The 12930-nt window shown below is 37.4% G+C and overlaps 2 protein-coding genes across 2 annotated transcripts; one reads left to right on the top strand and one right to left on the bottom strand.

The window, feature by feature from the left end:
- Window positions 1-233: 233 nt before the first annotated feature.
- On the bottom strand, window positions 234-2725 carry LOC137729789 (uncharacterized). Its single transcript, XM_068468811.2, has 3 exons — window positions 2567-2725; window positions 2317-2454; window positions 234-490 (listed from the first exon to the last, which is right to left on the bottom strand). Exons 1-3 carry the CDS (start codon window positions 2655-2657, stop codon window positions 474-476), a joined length of 246 nt encoding a protein of 81 aa, XP_068324912.1. The 5' UTR covers window positions 2658-2725; the 3' UTR covers window positions 234-473.
- Window positions 2726-7244: 4519 nt separating this feature from the next.
- Window positions 7245-12682, top strand: LOC137728469 (uncharacterized). The gene is made up of 7 exons (XM_068467249.2): window positions 7245-8985; window positions 9142-9269; window positions 9722-10870; window positions 10983-11577; window positions 11674-11812; window positions 12065-12158; window positions 12268-12682. The coding sequence occupies exons 1-7, from the start codon at window positions 7822-7824 to the stop codon at window positions 12383-12385; spliced, it is 3387 nt and encodes a 1128-aa protein (XP_068323350.2). The 5' UTR covers window positions 7245-7821; the 3' UTR covers window positions 12386-12682.
- The last annotated feature ends 248 nt before the right edge of the window (window positions 12683-12930 follow it).

The following is a 12930-nucleotide window of genomic DNA, read 5'->3' as shown; positions in this document are numbered from 1 at the left end:
CGGAACTAGTATCTTTTCGTCACAGTTGACGCATTAGAACAAAAACCTAGAAACAAACAGGAGTTGGTCCAACTGTTCCTAAAAACTCTATCTAAAAGACGGATTCATTCAGGTTTGTGCGTGATCAAACAACTTCACAAAGGAAATATATAACCAAACCACTTTACAAACAAGAAAGAGAACTGTTGCAACCATTTCGAAGGATCCGCAAAAGACGGATTTGTACTTGCAGCTAGGAGAACAACTGAATTCATTCCGTTTGTTATTAAAGAAACGCCGTTCAGCTTTGCAATATGAAAGTATTTCAAAGCTTATGCATCACAAAAAGATCAGAAAATTGGGAAAGTTTTTCAGCAGCCTTGCAAACATATCAGCATTAATTTCAAAACAAAAAGTGCCAAAGACATTAAGGCCGAACCGTCTCGTAGAAGATGGAACCTTTCTGAAAATGCCACAACACATTGACACGCGAGCTAATCATCATCTTCATCTGCAGATAGACAAGAAATATTAAGAAGGGGAAAAAAAAACGTAACGATATGCTTGCACAGATTAAATCACAATAAAACTGTCTTCGTCTTACTTCCTGAATTATACAGAAATGATAAAATGAAAAGAATACCAATCAAATTAGTTCCATCATAAAAGTCAATTAATGGAAAAAAAATTGTAGTGGACCAACCAAGGAGAACTGTTAATGCTAGAGACTACTTATGCACCCAAAAAAAAACATACAAAACTGCTAAAGCAATTCAAATTCTAGTGTAACACCAAGTATGCAATAAGTTACACGCCCTTGGCATTTCCTCATATTTTTACAAAGCAAAAGATACAAGAATGAATGTGTGTCCCAACAAAATCCACAAACCGTAAGGGCTCGATTGGAGAAAAAACTTGCTACCAAGTTTTCCATGCCGGATCACTTCCACATGTAGAACTGTACACTGTAACATTTATTCAGTGATGAGTAGATTATCTTTTATATTGACCAAAAAGGAATATCTTTTATACTTCCAAAAGCAAGTAATCCTAGGGGTGCTTAGTAAGTCTGGAGGCATAGGGATATAATTCAGAACTTTAAGCTTAAGATATACTGAAACATAAAGGATGAAGGGATCTGACAGACAAAAGATGTGGAAGAAAAATCATTTGATGGGTAGAAGGGATGAAGGGAGTTGAAAGCAGGGGTAGCACGAGGGCATAAAGTAAATTCAAAGCATTCAACCATAGTCTAGTCGAGCACAACACAGCTTAAAGTAAGGACCAAACCAGAATCCAAACGATTAGCAAAAGAAGAACTCCTAATAGATAAATAATCCCAAGGATCAGTACATTCCCTCACAAAAGTTTGTTTTGAGCCATAATCATTTTAACAATTCAGAAAAAAAAAAAAAAAAAAAAAAATTGCTTATTAATAGTATCCTTCTTCATGGTTTTGTCAGTTAGGGGCGGGGTAAATGTGGGGGTCAACAAATGGAAAATGATTCACTGACAATATTACAGATCTAATTTCAGTTCGATGATTCAAAATGATCCGAATTTTTCAGCTCACCATATAATATAGGAAATTAAGAGGAACGCCAAACAATAAGATGACAAACTAATTAGGGACTGCATGCACAAATTCTTTAGTCTTTGCCTTTAAAGCATATAACAAGACACACGATCGATTAGATGACTGTAATAAAAGGAAGAAAAAAAATGTTTCTTCTCAATCATCCTTACCATAAAACAAAAGTAAGTAAAGCTCATTTAAAGAAAGAAAAAAATACTACAGAATTTATAAACAGTAAGATTATCTGGTAGACTGATAGGCCAATATGACCTTGGCATCACGTTCAGAGATTAGGTAGCCCTGTATCACAAGGACTGGGATTTCCTGATTAGGAATATCAAAATTGTCTTCTTAATTCACATTTCTATAAAGATCCCACATTTTTAATGAACCAACCTTGAGCTAGAGAGCAAGGAGGGACAGGAAAAGAAAAAAGAAAGAGTGACAATAAGTTTATATCCAACAAAATTTCACCTAAAACGTTTTAATTCAGCCTTCCCACAATATCCATACCACAATTACAGGCAAATACCATCTGAAAACAGTATTCTGATCCATCAAACGAGACATGGGGTTCTAAGATTAATCATAGCGTGTTTCGAAATTTAGCAAATCATCTAAATAATGAACTTATCAAAATCAAGCTCAAAAATTGAGACGCCAAAACACAAATGGGATTGTTGGGTTGTCGAAAGATACAATCTTGAATCATGAGAAATTGAGAAATGAACCAATTGTCAAATTGGGTCGGAAATGTTTACCAATGTAACGGCGTTCGTTGGCGGCTTTGGCCTTGTCGAGCATCTTATCGAGGTCCACTTTGAGCTGTTCGTCCCATTTGACGAGCTGGTTAACAAAAACTGCGCCTAATCCCATGCCCAGAACGTGCTCCCAAGGATCTGAATCGGATCATTCGACAATTTGGGGGTTAGGGTTCATAAGTCAATTCAATCACCTGAGAAATGAAACGAGAAATTGAGAGAGAGAGAGAGAGAGAGAGAGAAAATTTACGGCGCATGTAAGGGAGCTTGCGGAGGGCGTTGGAGTACATCTGGGTGCCCAAACCCAATAGGGCTCCGACCATCGTTGAAGTTATCGGCATCTTCAAAACTTTCCTTTCACTGCTCACTCTCTCTCTCTCTCTCTCACTCTGTGCGAGGCTAAAATATATGAATACTTTTAAATTGTCACCTGACCTCTTGCCAAATTACATTTGTCACCTAAAAATGAGAAAATCTATCGAAACGCCCCTTTTGAGAATTAATTTCAATTTAGCAACTTAAATTTTTCACCAAATAGCATGTTAGCGCCCGTTTCAATCTGGATACTTCGTCCTCTGGACAGTAAACTCTCGATCCATTTCCACTAAATTCACTTAGTCCAGGTCTAAACCGTTGAATTTTATTCAACAGTCACAGTTATTATAACTTTGAAAGGGGTCATCTGTTTGTAGTTGTTGGAACAAATTTCAATGACCCAGATCCCAAACTAGGTGGATTTGGTAGAAAGGGATTCAGAATAAACAATATAAATTATCACTAAGACCAAAATAGTAAGTAGTTACCATATTGTTTTATTGTTAAAAATTTCTTGTGAAACTTTAATAAGATAATTTCTCTCGACTTGAAAAATTAATAAAAATTAGGGTGATTTTGAATGCGATCCTTATTCATCAACGTTCTTTTATTAAAACCTTGTTGGTTTTCGGTTGTTTATTGAAGTCCTTGAAATTAATGCAGTTCTATGTAGGTTATTATAATTTTTAAATTAAAATTTGATATTTGTAGTTATTTATATTAATGAGATTTTAAATAAAATCCATGATTTGTTGAAAATATTAAAAAAAATTATACTTAAATAAAACCCATGATTTGTCATTACTTATATTAATGACATTTTACATACAAAAAATTGGTAATTTTATACAATACATTTTACATACAAAAAGTTGGTATATTTTATACAAAAAAAGGTGATACGATTTATATAATGGGTACATTTCATATAAAAAAAAATAACAGGTACATTTTACACAAAAGAGATGGTAGTTACAAAAAAAAAAAAAAAATTGGTACATTTTACATATAACAAAGTGGTACATTTTTAAAGACAAATTGTAACATCCCACATCGTTCAGGGGAGTGGATCCTGAAAGCCTTATATGTATATTCTCATCTCTACCTAGCACGAGGCCTTTTGGGAGCTTATTGGCTTCGGGTTCCATCGGAACTCCGAAGTTAAGAGAGTAGCAAGCGAGAGCAATCTCATGATGGGTGACCCACTGGGAAGTTCTCGTGTGAGTTCCCAGAAACAAAACCTTGAGTGTGTGGTCGGGGCTCAAAGCGGATAATATCGTGTTACAGTGGAGTCAAGCCTGAGATGTGGTGGGGCCTGGGCCGGGATGTCACATCCTGGCCCGGGGCGGACCACTTCCCGGGCCCACTCCACCATCGTAGCACGATATTATCCGTTCCAAGCCCCAGATGTGGTGGGGCCTGGGCCGGGATGTCACATCCTGGCCCGGGGCGGACCACTTCCCGGGCCCACTCCACCACCGTAACACGATATTATCCGTTTTGGGCTTACCATTCCCTCACGGTTTTGTTTTTGGGAACTCACGAGCAACTTCCCAATGGGTCACCCATCATGGGATTGCTCTAGCCCCCTTCTCGCTTAACTTCGGAGTTCCTACAGAACCCGAAGCCAGTGAGCTCCCAAAATGCCTCGTGCTAGGTAAGGATGAGAATATACATATAAGGATCACTCCCCTGGGCGATGTGGGATGTCACAATCCACCACCCTTAGGGACCCGACGTCCTCGTCGGCACACACGCGGCCAGGGTTAGGCTTTGATACCAATTTTCACATCCCGGCCCGGGGCGGACCACTTCCCGGGCCCACTCCACCACCGTAGCACGATATTGTCCGCTTTGGGCTTACCATTCCTTCACGGTTTTGTTTTTAGGAACTCACGAGCAACTTCCCAGTGGGTCACCCATCATGGGATTGCTCTAGCCCCCTTCTCGCTTAACTTCGGAGTTCCTACAGAACCCGAAGCCAGTGAGCTCCCAAAAGGCCTCGTGCTAGGTAGGGATGGAAATATACATATAAGGATCACTCCCCTGTGCGATGTGGGATGTCACACGGGATGTGACACAAATGGGTACAATATTAATACAAATAAAAGGTTAAAAAAATATGGACACAAAAAACAATTAATATATGGGCACAAACTAAAACTGAATAGAAAATTGGCACAATTTAATAAAAAAGGTTGCAAATTAAAATGGGTACAAACTAAAAATAAAAATATATGATACAAAATTTAGCCATAAATGCAACGTTTCTAACACTAAATGAATAATTTAGAAATAAAATTTAATTATCTTGATATGTAAAATATTTTATTATTGAAATAATTAATGATGTTTATTAAAACTAAGGAACCTTGATTAAAACTTAAAAAGGAATAAGGTTTCAATCAATGAAATTAAAAAAAGAAGGATGGAAAAGTAATTTCCCCTAAAAATTATAATCAAACATCAATATTAGCCTAAAAGTAAAATGGGAACTAAACACTGGGTATTAGTTGTTTGATTACTTGATATTAACATATGGCTCATTTGTATATGCTTTTAAAATGATAAAAAATGTTTTTTATGAAAATGTTTTTAATACTAATCCTTAATAAAAATTCAAGTGGATCCTGGAAAAACACTTTAAGAGCATCTCCAAGGGAGATATCAAATTTTAAACATCAAAATGATAGTTGATAGCTTATGTGGCAATTTGACATTTTGTACAATATATTTACTTCACCCGATATGTTAAATAATCATGTTATTCAATAAACTTTTTATCTTTTTGTAGAGTCCAATGATTAAGACAACCAATCAAATATTTAAAAAACATCACAACATTTATTATATATTATATTAATCTATTAAAATATCCTTTAATAAATTTGACATCTGCTGTCAAATTTGACAACAAAAAACTTTGCCTTCAAATGACTCAGTGCCACCTAAGAAATTGAAGGCTCGTTTGGACAGAGTTTGCTGCCATTTTTTACTGTTGTATGCCTATATGGCAATTTTGATATTTCTTTTGGAGATGCTCTAAGTGCTTCCTGCAAGAAGCACATATCTTATGCTTCTTCTAAAAAGCACTTAAAGTGCTTTTGAAACTCAAAATCAATTTAACCAAAAGAGTTTTCAGTTATTTTAAAAGCACATCTAAATAAGCCTATAGTCATTATAGGAAATGATGGATGAAAAAAATATTCGTCACTGCACCGATATTAATGAAAATATTCAGTGTTTATGCTATCGATATTGATAAAGAGATGAACTATTTTTAAGTTCGGATAGTAATGACAATATGTCAGCGAAATTTTTTATCATTGTTGATTATTAATATTAACATAGTCATTATATGACGCTAATTGATATGAGTACATACTTCCTGGCTACCTGCTGATAAGCTCGTCATCTATTTGGTAAGTGAATGAGCATTTTACTTTCATCAATGGTTTGGTGATGATATAATATTACGATATGAAGATTACACTAAATTTTTAAAAATTACGAGTAACACATTATTCTAATTAACTTGGCTATTACCAAATTAACACAGTAAAAATAATATTTGAGTAATAGTCTTTTTTTCTTTCTTTCGAATGATGTTAGTCATTAAATGTCATTAAATTTAAAATAAAGTTATCACTCATGCATTGTAATTTTTGGCTATATAATGAATATGCATGATGACCCACTGTCTACTTTTTTTCCTTAATCATGAGAGATTTTTTAGTATGTTCAGAATATGAACAGTTTTTTTTTTTTTTTTTTTGGTATACCATATGTTATTATACAAGTTAAAGAAAGTTTTTTTTATTATTTATTATTATTATTATTTAAAAAAAAAAACCAAACGATAGCCATTGTATTATTCAATAGAGTTTTAACGAAATACTTCCAATACTGTTCATTTTTAACCAAACGATAGTAACATTTTGTGTTATAATATTGCATTGGACTTGCTAGAATGTCACAAAATCCAACCTAAAAAGGTTAGAAAACACCAAAAACAAAAAATTGGATGGAGTGTTGACTCGAAAAACGGCATTGAAGGTGGAGCAAACAGAATTCAAAGGCTAGTGTGTTAATATGGTAATCTAATCAATGCAATTGTTAATATGTTACAACCAAAAAATTATAACCATGGACTCCAATGGATCACCGTTACAACAAATAAGGACACGAATTGAGTGTTTTGGATTACCTCTTGTTTTTCAAATTACTTACTTTTAATCTCGGTCCTATATTCTAAATCGAATCAAATATTATTGTTCTTTTTTATGAGAAGTATTTTTGCTCACCATCCTATTTATCATCATTGCATGAGTTTGAATTCCGAGATTTGTGTAGTAGATTGGCACAAATCTTAAAATTCAAACTTATCTAACGGTGATAAATAAGATGGTGAGTATACACCATAGTGCAAAAATGCACTTTTTTTTATGAATATGGGTAAAAAAATAAGACAGATGATTGGGCGTAACCACTCTGGAAAAGAATAAAGAAACAACCATATGGCCCTACATTCCCAACGGACTAAAAAGTAAAAACCAACGTCTCTCTCTCTTATTCAATCCCTATTTTTTCACACCAAATCATCTCATTGTTTTATCAGTGCAATTCTGTCCTCCTCTGTTTCCATCCTCTGTTTTCCCTAGAATCTCATGATTTGATTCCCTAACCTTCAAATTTTGGCAATCCAAGACAAACCCACATAAAAATACACACAGAAAATTTCAAATTTTTTATCTTTCCACTGTTTTTTTTTTTGTTTTTTTTTGTTTTTTTGTACAGCAACAGGCCAACTCTGTTTGTTGTGTCTGTGCATTGGTGGTGGTTACCAAAAAGCGTGTCTAAAAATAGGCAAAAATTGCAAACAAGAATGAGGTATTATACGAGCGGATGACAAATTGTTTTGTTCCTAAGAAAGCTCCTCTGTTTTTGTGTAAAATTAGCGGCTTGTTTCGCTCCTTTCTCAGACTCTTTGGGATCTTCCATTTTCTTCCTCTCTTCACATACAAGATATTTCTTGTGAGGTTGGATTCTTTGTTTTCAATCCCCCCCGCCCGTCGAATTTTCAATATGGGTTCTTTAATTTCCTCCTTCTGGTTTGGATTTCAGGCTCCTCTGAAAATTCTGTAGTTCTATGTAATTACAGTAATTGCTTCAGACCATTTGAATTCTGAGATGGCATCATCACAAGTTGAAATGGCGTCTTCTGCGCCTTTTGGGTGCGTGTTGAGGGATCACAACCGGCGAGACAGGTGCCGAGAGAGAAATGCCAAGGCCACGCAGGCCGCTTTTCAGAAGAATCTGAATAGCTTGGTGAGGAATCACCTCACCACCTGCATTTCTGTCTCTTCAATATCTGCCTCCAGTGACAAGGAAAGCAACAACTCCAAGGACCGAAACATTGAAAATGTTGAAAGAGATGGTGGTTGTTCGACAATGAGCCCGAGGCAGTCTCGAGTTCTTGGTCGACAGGCTGCGAGACAAGGAGGGAAAGAAGGAATGGCAATGATTGAGAGGCAGAGCCAAGAGGCAGAGCTCTTGTCAGTGCCTAACTCCGCACCTTCATCATCGAGGACATCAACATCTATGAAGGAGACTCTTTTCAGAACGGATAGCTTGGCGAGAATTTACAATCTGAGAGTTGGAGCTTCCTCGCTGGTTCAAATATGGGAGAAGAGGCTGAACCAATCAAACAGTTTCAAGATGAGTTCCAATGGCAGCAATGGCAGCGCAGAGACAAGCAGGTCTAACTCTGGATTCAGCAGCAATGAGAATGAGAACATATTCAATGCTTCCAATGAATCCAGTGCTTCCAATGAGTCCGTAGGTTCGAATGCACCAGTTTTCGAGAAACAATCGTCGAGAGGGTCTGAAGCAGGGGACTCTGTTTGTGTTGATGAGAGGTATGACACCGGCCCGGTTGCTGAGGATTCATTTGAGGACACACATTCTGAGGAAAGCACCACAAGTGATGCCCTGAGCAATTTAGATGCAAGGGAAAGAGAAAGAGAAAGAGAGAAGGTTCGTGTTGCGGATATCATTAGAAGGTTGAAAATGACAGCGCAATGTCCATTATCTTCTAGTGATGACAATGATCAGCAGTCTTGTACCAATGCATCTCCATCTAGAGAGCGCGATCGTGAGAGGCTTTTCGGGTCTGATCAGACAGAGCAGCTGCACAAAGGGTTCTCTCAGGTTATAAGTTCACCGAGGATGATCAGAGGCAGGCAGGCTTTTGCTGATTTGCTGATGCACTTGGAGCGCGACCGACATAAGGAGCTTGACACACTTGTAGACCGCAGAGCAGTTTCAAGATTTTCACACAAAGGACGAATTCAGGTGCGTTAATTATTCATTGATTTTTTAACTCAAGTTTTCTTAAACAAGCTTAGTTCTTAGTTTTCAGTGCACTGAATTATATTTAACCCTTTTCTTCCTTATTTTCAAATTGCAAAGCAATTACATATTTACTTAGCATATTATGCTTGTTTGCAGTCAATGCTTCGGCTTAAACTGCTACAACGCCGCATGGCAGTGGCAGTAGGTCAAGATGTACCGTGCCGGAAACCGGCAACATCTCAAGTGAACAAAGTTCCACACGGGTCTGCCATCATGCATCTCAGGTACAGTGATCATTGAAACATGCCAAGATACAAGCTAGTTCTGATGCTAAATTTGCACTTTGCTCTCTGAATGCAATTTTTCTAATTAGTTTAAACCTTAAATTAAGTGAAGTTAAACGTTTTAAATGCAATGTTTCCATAGATGGTATAATTAAATCTTCCTCACACAGTGAGAAATGCAGTTGTTCAGAAATAAATAAATTCTGAATTTGGAAATGCTTAGTTAAAGAAAAAGAACTTAATAATTGCACAAAATTGGAAAGAAATAAAATCTGTCAACTGTCATCAGTTGTTCCTGAATAATATGAGGGTTTGTTTGGTGCTTCAGATTGTTTGATTGGATTACCTTGAATACAGTGAGTTATCCAATCCAATCCTAGGCACCAAACGAATCGTTAATGGACTGTGTGTGATTGGAAAAACGAAGTAACATTTAAATCATTTAATTTCAGGGAGAGATTTAGCACTGGTGTGGAGCAGGCCTCAACTGATCAGAGTGATGCAGCTATTCCAAAAGGCCCTCAAAAGGAGGTTGTAAAGAACACCAGTGTACTACCAAAAAACTCCTCCACTCCCAATAAGCCTAGCAAAAACACTCTTAATCGTGACGTTGATAGAGTTGAGCAGAAGAATGCAACCAGCGTGCGGGCCTCATTGCCGCATGCTAGCGAAGATCTTCGTGAAAAAGTTAGCATGAGTTCAAAAGTCACCTGTCAAGAAACAAGTTCAGTGGCTACAAACACCTCAACGCAAGCTAGTAACGATTTTCATGAGGAAGGTAGCCCAAGTTCAAAAGTCACCTCGAAAGGAACAAGTTCAGTGGCTACAAACAATTTGCCAAAAGCTAGTGAAGATCTTCGTGATGAAGCCAGCCCGAGTTCGAAAGTCACCTCTCAAGGATCGAGTCCAATGGCTAGGAACACCACAACTCATGCTAGCAAAGGTCTTCATGAAGAAGCCAACCCGTGTTTAAAAGTCACCGTGCAGAGAACAAGTCTAATGGCTAGATGTACCTCCCCTCATGGTAGTGAAGATCTTTGCGAAGAAGCGAGCCCGAGTTCAGAAGTCACCTTGCAAGGAACAAGTCCAATGGCTAGAAACACCTCGCCTCATGTTAGTGAGGACCTTTATGAAGAAGTCAGCCCGCGCTCAGAAGTCACTTTGCAAGGAATAAGTTCAGAGGCCAGAAACAACTTACCTCATGCTAGTGAACATCTTCATGAAGAAGCTAGCCCGAGTTCAGAAATTATCTGGCAAGGAACAAGTTCAGAGGCCAGAAACAACTTGCCTCATGTTAGTGAAGATCCTCATGAAGAAGTTAGCCTGAGTTCAGAAGTTATCTGGCAAGGAACAAGTTCGAAGGCTAGAAACCTTGATGTGCAAGAAAATGCAGATGCAACCACATCCTTGGTTGGTTGGGATGAGAATGAGATAGAAGAACAACTAGAGGATGACTACCAGTACTATGGAGATTATACTTATGACTGGATCAATGAGATTTCTCGCCCACGTAGCTACTGGGAAAACCTGAGAAAGGCATGGTACCAAGAGATGCTTAACTCCAACTCAGGCAAAGGGGAGATACGCCAACTTATCGAAAGGTACACCAGCATTGCTTCAACTTTTCGTGTTTTGGTTTAGTTGTAAGCTTCTGTAATAGTACAACCATATTTTTATGTTTTACTCATCTGAATTTCACATTGATCTATGCAGAAGAACAGTATCAAATTGTCTTGCAAGTGATTTCCGAGACAGAATAGACAGATTGATGGAATCTCGCTTAGAAATACAAGCGCAACCAAATGGCAGTCAAGAAGGAGAAGACGATGATATCAGCCACGATAGGATGAATCAATTGATGACTTTCTTACAACAGCATCACCAAAAACAACAACAACAATTGCTGCCAGCATGCAGTCAAGAAGAAGAAGAACAAGTGCAAGAACAAGAACACCAAGAAGAAGATCAGAACATGACAGAAGAAGATGATGATGAGGAAGAAGATGATAATGACAACGACGATGAAGGAGGAGAAGAAAGAAGTCTAATTAGCGCTCAATATCAAGAAGCAAGTGATGATTTTTACCAATGCACATCATTGCAGCCATCGCCATCTCACATGACAGCGTGGAGCTATCAAGATATAGAAGTGGGGGATGATTCTAATCGAGCTGCTTCTACATCTCCACCCCGACATTTGCCATCTCATTCTTACTGTTCAAATAGTCACCATGGTTCACCATCACCACCTCCATCATACCATCAAAATCACCATCACTTCTCTTCCCCTATAAGTCATCCTTCAATTGTGAGTTTAACTTTTTCTCCTCGACAGTTACGTCAACTTTGAGTTCTTAATTTATTGGTCAGTAAAGAATCTAAGATAAAACTTCTGAACTTGCAGGAAATGGAATTCATATATGACATGAGAGGGCAGATGGAGCAACTCTATCGTGAGATGTCAGAGCTACGAAAAGTAATTAAGAGCTGTGTAGACATGCAAATGGTAATGCAACAATCCATGAAGCAGGAAGTTCATTCAGGTTCGTGTTGTACTACTCATTCGTTTTCTTAATTTAGGGCCTCGGTCAATTTAAAATGAATACCATAATTTTCACAAATGTATCAACTGAAAAAGTCTTTAAAAAACATCCTTGCTCTTGTTAATTTGTTTTTTTTAGAACAATTTTAAATACTCTTTCAAAGCAAAAATAGCGAGAATCAAAGTGTGAGTGTCTGCATTACTCCTTATTTTCGATCAGTTTCTTGACAGCACACTATTCTGTATGTTACAGGTCAAGCGGAGAGGAAAAGGTCTGCAAATGGATTACCAAAGAAAGGAAATTGTTGCATTTGCCACGAAGTGAAAGTCGACTCACTTTTGTACAGGTAACTTGTTATCCAACCAAGGCTTCTCATGTGAGTATAAATCTTTTCATTTCAATTTTTTGTTGGCTATAGTACTCATCTTGTGAGACTCCATTTCTGAAATTTACAGGTGTGGCCACATGTGCACCTGTCTCAAGTGTGCTCATGAGTTGCAATGGAATAGCGGAAAATGTCCAATCTGTCGAGCTCCAATTGTGGATGTCGTGAAGGCACAGATGGATTACTAGACTCTACCAGCACCTGGGGAACGAGTTCTTGCTTCAGAGGACCGTCTTTCTTTCGAAAAACTCAACATAGTGAAGCATGCAACATTGGAAGAGGAAGCTAATTTTGTTCATCTTTGCCTATTTACTTATCTGCTTTTTTTAACATGTCAAAAGTCATCATGGGACATCATACATGGTTTCTCTTTTCCCACATATACTCGTGTGTATGTTTTTTTAGGAGAGACCCACAACTAACAAGCTCTACTATTTATTCATCTTGCTATATACAATTTGAGAAAAGGTGCCTCTTTTTGGAAACATGTTTTGCTTCATATCGAATCTATATTGTCATTCACTCATATTAAAACATGTGAATCAGTATTACAATCTAGCAGCATGACTATTGCATCCAAATATTTCCGTAGTTACAATCTAGCGGTAAGATACCAGAAGTAAAGCTGTGGGAAAGCGGCTCTCCTAGTCATAATGTATTTCAAATTAGAGTCAGTAAAAGCAGGTAATCCCTTTTTTCAGCCAAAGACAAGAGTTGGTGTAATTTTACTGTT

This window comes from Pyrus communis, chromosome 10 (assembly GCF_041283825.1).
Source record: "Pyrus communis isolate YQ-2024b chromosome 10, ASM4128382v1, whole genome shotgun sequence".
In the NCBI taxonomy this organism is placed as follows: Eukaryota; Viridiplantae; Streptophyta; class Magnoliopsida; order Rosales; family Rosaceae; genus Pyrus; species Pyrus communis.
Note: the sequence above shows the minus strand (reverse complement) of the source record. Positions and strands in the feature narration are given on the sequence as shown.

Bases quoted from the DNA above. Each gene is read 5' to 3' on its own strand.
- LOC137729789 (XM_068468811.2), bottom strand. From the start codon at position 2,657: ATGCCGATAACTTCAACGATGGTCGGAGCCCTATTGGGTTTGGGCACC. The intron at 2,455-2,566 runs GTAAATTTTCTC...GATCCGATTCAG, and splicing joins CAAGCTCCCTTACATGCGCC to ATCCTTGGGAGCACGTTCTG.
- LOC137728469 (XM_068467249.2), top strand. From the start codon at position 7,822: ATGGCATCATCACAAGTTGAAATGGCGTCTTCTGCGCCTTTTGGGTGC. The intron at 9,270-9,721 runs GTACAGTGATCA...ATTTAATTTCAG, and splicing joins TCTGCCATCATGCATCTCAG to GGAGAGATTTAGCACTGGTG. The intron at 12,159-12,267 runs GTAACTTGTTAT...TGAAATTTACAG, and splicing joins GTCGACTCACTTTTGTACAG to GTGTGGCCACATGTGCACCT.